The 9539-nt window shown below is 42.2% G+C and overlaps 1 protein-coding gene across 1 annotated transcript; it reads right to left on the reverse strand.

The window, feature by feature from the left end:
- Nucleotides 1–1500: 1500 nt before the first annotated feature.
- On the reverse strand, nt 1501–8581 carry LOC119975967 (extracellular calcium-sensing receptor-like). Its single transcript, XM_038815963.1, has 6 exons — nt 8383–8581; nt 7672–7954; nt 3812–4633; nt 3453–3677; nt 2515–2638; nt 1501–2402 (listed from the first exon to the last, which is right to left on the reverse strand). The coding sequence occupies exons 1-6, from the start codon at nt 8559–8561 to the stop codon at nt 1501–1503; spliced, it is 2535 nt and encodes an 844-aa protein (XP_038671891.1). The 5' UTR covers nt 8562–8581.
- Between the last annotated feature and the right edge of the window lie 958 nt (nt 8582–9539).

Here is a 9539-nt window from a genome sequence, read left to right on the forward strand (position 1 = left end):
GTAACATAAATCAGAATAGAATCACTACAGTGCAGAAGGAGGCCACACGGCCCATCGAGTCTGCACCAATGCTCTGAAAGAGCAATTGACCTAGGCCCACGCCCCTACCCTATCCCTGTAACCCTATCTCCCGTGCTTTTGGATACTAAGGGGCAATTTAGCATGGCCAGTCCACCTAAACATCACATTTTTGGACTGTGGGAGGAAACCTATGCAGACACGGAGAGAAAGCGCAAACTCCACACAGACAGTTGCCGAGGCCAGAATTGAACTCGGATCCCGAGCGCTAGGAGACAGCAGTGCTAACCACTGGGCCACCCTTGTTTTTATGCTTGCATGATCACCTATATTCGACTTATGTTTGTTATTTATATCCTCTACATGCATAATATCCATAGATGGCCAATGTGAAACAGTATTGCTTTCAAACACAAGTTTAGTATTGCAATAATTTACATAAGGACACAGGAACAGCAGTAGAACATCCATCCCATGGACCCATTCTGTGATTGAATTGGATTAGTTAATGTGCAGGTTCAGTCGGCAGTTCAGAAGCAAATGCAATGTTAGCATTCATGTCAAGAGTGGTAGAATACAAGACCAGGGATGTATTTCTGAGGCTGTATAAGGATCTGGTCGGAGTATTGTCAGCAGTTTGGGGCCCCGTATCTAAGGAAGGATGTGCTGGCCTTGGAAAGGGTCCACAGGAGATTCACAAGAATGATCCCTGGAATTAAAACTTGTCGTATGAGGAATGGTTGAGGATGCTGGGTTTGTGCTCATTGGAGTTTAGAAGGATGAGAGGAGATCTTATTGAAATCTACAAGATACTGCGAGGCCTGGATAGAGTGGACGTGGAGAGGATGTTTCCACTTGTAGGAAAAACTAGAACGAGAGGACAACATCTCAGATTAAAGGGACGATCCTTCAAACAGAGATGAGGAGGAATTCCTTCAGCCAGATTGTGGTAAATCTGTGGACTCTTTACCGCAGAAGGCTATGGAGGCCAAATCACTGAGTGTCTTTAAGGCAGAGATAGATAGGTTCTTGATTAATAAGGGGATCAGGGGTTATGGGGAGAAGCCAGGAGAATGAGGATGAGAAAATATCAGCCATGATTGAATGGCAGAGCAGACTCGATGGACCAAGTGGCCTCATTCTGCTCCTATGTCTTGTGGTCTTATGGTCTTATGATTGCTTATCTGTATCACAAATCTAGCTACACACTTTGTTTTCATTAACTACCAAAAGTGACTATCGCAGTTTTGATTGAATTACGTTTATGTCCCATTCTGGATATTTTGAACAGGAGGAAATAGTTCACTCCAGCCACCCTTTCAACTCCCATAATCATTTTTAAAATCTTAATTAGATTGCCCAGTAATTTTCTATGACAAGTGAGTTGCAAGCCTAGTCTAACACCTGCTGTTGTTCAGATAAAGTGAAGAAAGTGTTACAAAGCTGTATTCAAGGGTAAATGAAAGGTATCAATGTTTTTTGTCAAGCGACTTTACTAATCAAGTTTTTCTTCGTATTGTTCTCTGGCCTTAGTAGAATAATATAACATTTTGGAACAAAAATGCAGACAAGTAGACCGAAGCTAGATGCCAGAATAGCAAACACTTCCACAGCTACAGTGTATTTACCAGGGGAACTTATGTAAGCTGGAATGAATGTTATCCAAACTGCGCAGAATATAAGCATGCTAAATGTAATAAACTTAGCCTCATTGAAATTGTCTGGCAATTTGCGGGCTAAGAAGGCAACCAGAAAGCAAACACAAGACAAAAATCCAATGTAACCAATTACCCAATAGAAAGCTGTCGCAGACCCAACATCACATTCTAAAATTATTATGTCCTTAAAATAGTCAACATTTTTCAATGGATAGGGTGGTGATATAATTAACCAGACTGTGCATATTAGACATTGTACAAGTGTAAGGATTAAAACAGCCAAGCGTTGTTGTATTGGCCCAAACCACTTCATCATGTTATTATTAGGGAGGGTTGCATTAAAGGCCATCATCACAACCAATGTTTTGCCCAAAACGCAAGAAATGCAAAGGACAAAAGTAATGCCAAACGCTGTGTGACGTAGTATGCAAGACCAGATTGAAGGTTTTCCAATGAACGTTATTGAGCAGAGGAAGCACAGTGCTAAAGCAGAAAGAAGCAGAAAGCTTAATTCTGAGTTGTTGGCTTTAACAATGGGAGTGTTTATGTGAATGTAGAAAATGATGGTTACAGTTACAGTGAAGCCTGTTCCAAGTAAAGCCAACGTAACTAAAACAATCCCCATGATCTCATCAAAGGAAAGAAATTCGGTCATCTTCGGTATGCATAGGTTTCGCTGTTCATTCGACCATTGATCCCAAGGGCATGTTAGACACATTACTGAATCTATTTAAAAAAATAAAAGTACATTAAATAAAGTTCCTTTTAGAAATTAGAACTATATTAATAGGTTAGAATTTACGAATGACTAATTATAAATATGTGTGTGTTTACGTACCTGTCACGTTACTGATTTCACCTTCAGCACATTCTATACAATCGAAGCAGCAAATAGGTTGTCCTTTTCTGGCAGCTTTCCTTGTTCCAGTGGTACAGCTTGTGGAACAAAGTGCTTGTGGTATCTTATGCAAAGGAGAGGAGTACATGTTTGGAGCTTTGCAAGATTTCAAACTAGATCTAGTGACCAAGTAGCACAGTCTGATGTAAAACTTTAGGATCCAAATTTGATTTTAATATGTGGTGCCTTAGCCAAAATAAGTGTCAAAGATCGAAAAACTGGATTTGTAGGGGACTTGTGTTGGAAAGATTGATATCTGATCTTTTTTTAATGTAATTCTTTTTAAGTTATGCATTCATTCACAGGATGTGGGCATCATGGGCAATGACATCATTTATTGTCCATCTCTAATTGTCTTATGAAGCTAGTGGTAGCAACTGAGTGACTTTCTAGCCCATTTCATAGAGCAGTTCAGACTCAGGCACTTTGCTGTGGATCTGGAGTCACACATGGGTCAAGCCAGGTGGCAAACCTCCTTCCCTACAGGACATTATGGAGCCAGTTGAATTTTCCCAAAAATGCCTTTCTATATTGATGTCATTAATTGAATTTAAATTCGCCAAATGCCATGGTGGGATTTAAACAGATCCCATGATCATTAGTACAAGGCTCTGAATTACTAGCATAGTAACATAACTCTTATGCTACTATTTCCAATAATAATTGCTACTGTGCTATTCAACCATGGCCAAGTCACATGCTGGTCCACTCTCGCAGCACAGCCATGCAAACAGGAGGGTTCGTGAAGATTAATTGAACGAGGAACTGAATTTCCTGAGACTTCTCTCCCTCATCAGCATTAAATTATTTGGACATAGTCTGCTGGAGACCTGAAAAAATACGGAAAGACCCTATCAGCAAAGTAAATCTACGGCTACCTTTCTCTGGCCTCCGCTCCAGACAACGGCTCCTTCGTTAATGATGAACTCTTGGCCTGGGGGTGCGGATCCATCATAATATCCGACACTTACTACATCAGCCCCATTCCCAACGCTTTGCCAATTTACGATGTCGTACGTTGCAACTGGATCCCCATTTTCGTCGAAGTGTACAGTTTCACCAGTCCGAGTGGTGAAATTGACCGCTTTCAAATACTGCAATAGCTTTAGAGAGAAGTGAAACAACAGGACTTCTATTAAAAAAATATAGCTGTGCAGGGGCCTTGCAATGTTTTCTATCGCACCATGAATATAATTGGAGCACTTTCTACCAGAAGCTTTAAATGTAATTTCCATACCTGCTGTGATTGATAATTAGAAGCGTGTTTACACGCGTTATAAGTGGATGCTCCATTCATGGCTTCGCATGAGAACATATTGTGCAGAGCATGTGCAAGAGCATACGTTGCTTTGTACACGTTATACGTAACTCTCAGGTGAGATGAATCGGTGTAGGTGTTCTTAATTGTTTGCAATTTCTCTCTCCCTGTACATTCTTGCTCCGTTCCATTTGCTTTATTTCGCGGCGAGCTCAGACGACAACTGAAAGTTGATTCCCAAAACTCTTCCAGTAAACTATTTCCTGGGTCTGCCGAAGGGTGTATTTGCATTAGGAATTCCTGAAAACCGGGTATATTTACTTGACGTATTGCGATCCCCAATGTTCCAATTAGAAACTTCCGCCTTTGTTCTGAGGGTAGAATTGGTGTGGATATCCAGGCCTCGCTTCCTATCCATTGGATGCCGGTGATATCTTGCCTCGCGATCTCCTTTAGCAAAATGGCCATATCACCTTCAGCGACGAAAGCCACAATCACTTTTGTGCTTGATTCCTTCACAGCTCTCACAGTCTTGAGGAGCTTTTCCCTGGGATAGGTCCTGTAAAAGGACTCTGTAAAGGCAATGCAAACGCCGAGCTCCCGCACGGCCTCTACGAACGCTTGCATCCCAAAGTTACCATAGTCGTTGTCACTCTTGATCGTTCCGATCCAGTTCCATCCAAAGTGTTTCACGAGTTGCGCCAAGGCCCTTGCCTGATAGTAGTCACTGGGTATTGTTCTAAAAAATGACGGGTATTCCTCTTTGTTGCTCAAACATGCACATGTTGAAAAGTAACTGACCTGTGGGAAATGGAAACTTTAGAAACAATATTGCAAAAGTCACTAAGGCAATGTGTCAGTGGTCAGGCTTGCAAATGTAGGATTTGCTTTAGAAACAATATTGCAAAAGTCACTCCGGCAATGTGTCAGTGGTCAGGCTTGCAAATGTAGGATGGTGCAGAACTTTACCCCTGAACTCTGCCTCATGAGGCGATTGCAGGTGATACACTGCAAAGTGAACTTCGGATGTGAGCACGATTGACATGTCGAATATATTCGACAGAGATTTAATACCCATGATGTGGGGATGCCGGCGTTGGACTGGGGTGGGCTCAGTCAGAAGTCTTCCAACACTAGGTTAAAGTCCAACAGGTTTGTTTGGAATCACTAGCTTTCACCTGAGGAAGGAGCTATGCTCCAAAAACTAGTGATTCCAAACACACCTGTTGGACTTTAGCCTGGTCTTCGAAGACTATATATTAATACGTCATTGTATAGTGGCACGGTAGCACTGTGGTCAGCACTGTTGCATCACAGGGCCGGTGTCCCGGCTTGGGACACTCTCTGTATGGAGTCTGCATGTTCATCCCATGTTGGTTTCCTCCGGACACTCCGGTTTCCTCCCACAAGTCTCGAAAGATGGGTTGTTAGGTGAACTGGATATTCTGAATTCTCCCTCTGTGTACCCGAACAGGCGCCAGAATATGGCAACTAGGGGCTCTTCACAGTCACTTCATTGCAGTGTTAATGTAAGCCTACTTGTGACAATAAAGATTAAATTAAGTTATAAAAGACTGTCGGATATTCACTGCCATGGCTCAAATGTTTAGAATAAAAGCACAATACTGCAGCTGCTGGAAATCTGAAATAATAACAGAAAATGCTGGATATAGTCAGCAAGTTCAAAATGACACTTTCACACAATCCTGCTGAGTTTATCCTGCATTTTCTGTTCATATTTCATACGTTTAGTTGGTTCACTTGTGTGTCATTATTGTTCATTCTGTTGACTGCGCGGAATAATTCCTAAAGCCCTTCTGCCTGATGTCAAGGGATAAAACATATTAAACACTCTTTCCGCGAAATGTAGTGTGAAAGGTGGTGGTCAGCTGCCTTGTTGAATGGCTGCAGTCCATGTGGTGTAGGCACACCCACTGTGCTATGAGGGAGGGAGTTCCAGGAATTTGACCCAGCCACAGTGAAGGAAGCGTGGATATATTTCCAAGTCAGGATGGTGAGTGACTTGGAGGGGAACCTCCAGATAATGGAGTTCCCATGTATTAGCTGTCCTTGTCCTTCTAGGTGGTAGTGGTCTTGAGTTTGGAAGGTGCTGCCAAAAGAGCCTTGGTGAGTTCCTGCAGTGCAGCTTTAGATGTTGCACACAGCTGCTACTGTGCTTTGGTGAGAAGGGGGAGTGAATGCTTGTGGAAGGGGGAATAATCAAGCTGCTTTGTCCTGGATGGTATCAAGCTTCTTGGGTGTTGCTGGAGCTGCAGTCATCTAGGTAAGTTGAGAATATTCCATCACACTCCTGATTTATGTCTTGTAGGTGGTGGACGGGCTTTGGGGAGTCAAGAGGTGAGTTACTCGACGTAGGATTCCTAGCCTTTGACCTTCTCTGGTAGCCACTGTATTAATGTGGATAGTCCATTTCAGTTTGTAGTCACTGGTAACCCCCAGGATGGTGATAGTGGGGAATTCCGTGATGGTAATGGAATGTCAAGGGGCGATTATTTGATTCACCCTTATATACGGAATAAAATGCGGCATAAATAATAAACTGCAAATTACCCTGAAACCGTTCACAATACCAAGTGGGAACGAGGACATAAAAGTAAAAACCAAAGCCGATGACCATTGTTATTGAACTTGGATTGCAAGGCAAACCCTAGGAACAGTTACATGACTTTATTGTGTAACACACATGCTTAACAAGACGACTTTCAATAACTGCCTCTCGGTCAGCAACATTTAATCTTTCTTGCTTATTAGGAATATTATCAATGTCAAATATATATTTAATCATCTCAAATGCAAACGGCTGAGTGGCAAGAGAGGGATAATGAGTGAATTATATATTCCATTTCTTATCCTGTGTCCGCAAGGATGACACAGCAGTGAATTTAAAAATTCCATGATCTAACCATTTGTCATTATTCCTTCAATTGTTTATCTCGGTTGATTTTAATGCAAATTTGGAAAGAAGGATGCAAAGTTGTGTCAATTTAATCCACAATTGTACTGATTTCAGAGATTGCATGGTGTGCTCTAGGATTCTCCAAATAAAAATGACAATGCCGTAAATTCTTAACGGTAAGAAGTCTCACAACACCAGGTTAACGTCCAACAGATTTGTTTCAAATCACTAGCTTTCGGAGCACTGTTCCTTCCTCAGGTGAAAGAAGAGGTATGTTCCAGAAACATATATATAGACAAAGTCAAAGATGCCAGACAATGCTTTGAATGCAAGCAGTTGAAGGTAATTAAGTCTTTACAAATCCAGAGATATGGGGTAACCCCAGGTTAAAGAGGTGTGATTTGTCTAAAACCAGGACAGTTGGTAGGATTTTGCAAGCCCAGGCCAGATGGTGTGGGATAAGTGTAATGCGACATGAATCCAAGGTCCCGGTTGAGGCCGTATTCATGTGTGCGGAACGTGGCTCATGAGTGCGGCCTCAACCGGGACCTGGGATTCATGTCGCATTACATTCATCCCCCACCATCTGACCTGGGCTTGCGAAATCCTACCAACTCTCCTGCCTTGAGACAATTCACACCTCTTTAACCTGGGGTTACCCCTATCTCTGGATCTGTAAAGACTTAATTACCTGCAAATGTTCGCATTCAAAGCATTGTCTGGCATCTTTGAATTTGTCTATATATATGTTTCTGGAACATACCTCTTCATTCACCTGAGGAAGGAGCAGTGCTCCGAAAGCTAGTGATTTGAAACAAACCTGTTGGACTTTAACCTGGTGTTGTAAGACTTCTTACTGTGCTCACCCGAGTCCAACGCCGGCATCTCCACATCGTAAATTCTTAAGAAGGAGATTACTTACCATGGGGATTCCGAAAGGATTCAGTAACCTTGCTACTGCGGCGGACTGAGAGGACCCCGAATCAGCTACAATCGCATAAATATTCCTGCAGTCCTCCTCTGAATCAGCATCCCGTTGCCCATCCAAAATCTCAAAGGCTGCTTTGATAGACAAGGATGGCATGCCGCAAGAATCGTAAATCTGGTAACCCAGTGTAATATTCGGCAGTAGCGTCGGGTTCCGGTTTATTTCATCAACGGCGTACATCATTGCTCGCACAAAGCGAAATTCTCTGAAATCAAATCTACAACATGCATAAATGGCAGTAGACCAGTTTTTTAAAATCACATTGAGATTTGGCCAAGTATACGCTTTTTCCAGATGTGATTGTACCGTTACTGGAGTTTCATAGTAACTAAGATGCGCTTATTAAATAATTGCAAACCATCACATGGTAGTGACAAAAGCAATGGCAACATACTCCCAGCCGGTATGTGTACATTTATATATATCTGCATACATAAATATATGATATGCCACGTATACTCTTTCAACTCATAGACAAGTCAACGCAATCTGGTTTTAATAGTCATGGTTGAAGGATACTTTTCCCCTTTATTATTGCTGCACTTACACATGTAAATAAAATTACATATACAAGCAAACTCAATGATGTAAGGCCGCCGCACAAAACACGAAACAATATGTACTTAACTGCAAATTTCAACTAACTTTTTGCATTTTGCCCCTTTGGGTTGGGTTTCAAATGAAAACTCCGCATCCTCGACACTGGAGTGCAGGCTGAAAATTCCACCCAGAACAACGTCCCCATCCTTGGAGAAACTGAGTAAATCGAATTTCTCCCAATGCCTACAGGTTGGTTGATAGGCTGCCCTTGCGGGTGCTAACATAGTTAATAGGACCCAAAGCAGAAAACAATGCATCGTTCGTCAGCGGAAGTAACTGTGATCGGACATTGCTGCACAATGCCTTTATATACGGTTGCATCTAATCGTCTTCCGGTGTCTTTCAGTTTAATTCCCCGTCAGTGTAAAGGAAATGTTGAGCAACCTCCTCAAAAGGCACAAAGGGAAGAGTTCACGGGCAAGTCTTGTCACGTCCAAACCTCGAGAGGAACAAGAAAACACCCAGCGTGTTCTCACTGGGGCCTTGTTCAAAGGGGACTTGGAGAGACACCTGAAAAGAAAACGAACACATGGCCATGGGGAGTGAGGCTAATTGCTGGAGTGTTGGACTTCTTGAAAAGATTTTCCAAAGGCACACTCACCGTGATTTGAATAACCACCTTGTGCTCTTCATTGCTGTGTCATTAATGCGGGGGAAGAGAGGGAGCACTTTATGGTCACTTGCTTGGGATTTTAGCAGTAAAAGGATTAAATAGTTTCATAAATTTCAACAGTGACTGCATGTCAAAAGCACTTCATTGGTTATAAAGCGTGTTGGGACGTCGTGAGAAGGGTGGATGGCCTTATATAAATGGAAGTCCTCCTTGCTTTGTATTGTCGGCAAGCGGGATTATATTGAAAAATATATTTCAGGTATTATTTGTATGTCGCATTAGATGCATCATGCAATCGTACTGAACTTCCAGGAGGGCACATGAAACGGGACATCATAATTTTAGAAGTAATAAATCTCCTTCGTCGTGCACGCCTTCACCTCTTCACATGATCACGATGCTATCAACCTTACTCTGCCATTTAGAATAATACTAAGGAAAAATAAAAGGCAATTTAGCCAGGAGCAGTTCTAAGCGCTTGTTGCAAAATATTCTTGTTGCTACCTCACTGCAAACGAAGAGGTCATAAATAAATTGGAAGGGGCTAAAATTGATCAAGATGATGGACGTAAAACGTTGTTAGCATTCC

This window comes from Scyliorhinus canicula, chromosome 13 (assembly GCF_902713615.1).
Source record: "Scyliorhinus canicula chromosome 13, sScyCan1.1, whole genome shotgun sequence".
Taxonomy (NCBI): domain Eukaryota; kingdom Metazoa; phylum Chordata; class Chondrichthyes; order Carcharhiniformes; family Scyliorhinidae; genus Scyliorhinus; species Scyliorhinus canicula.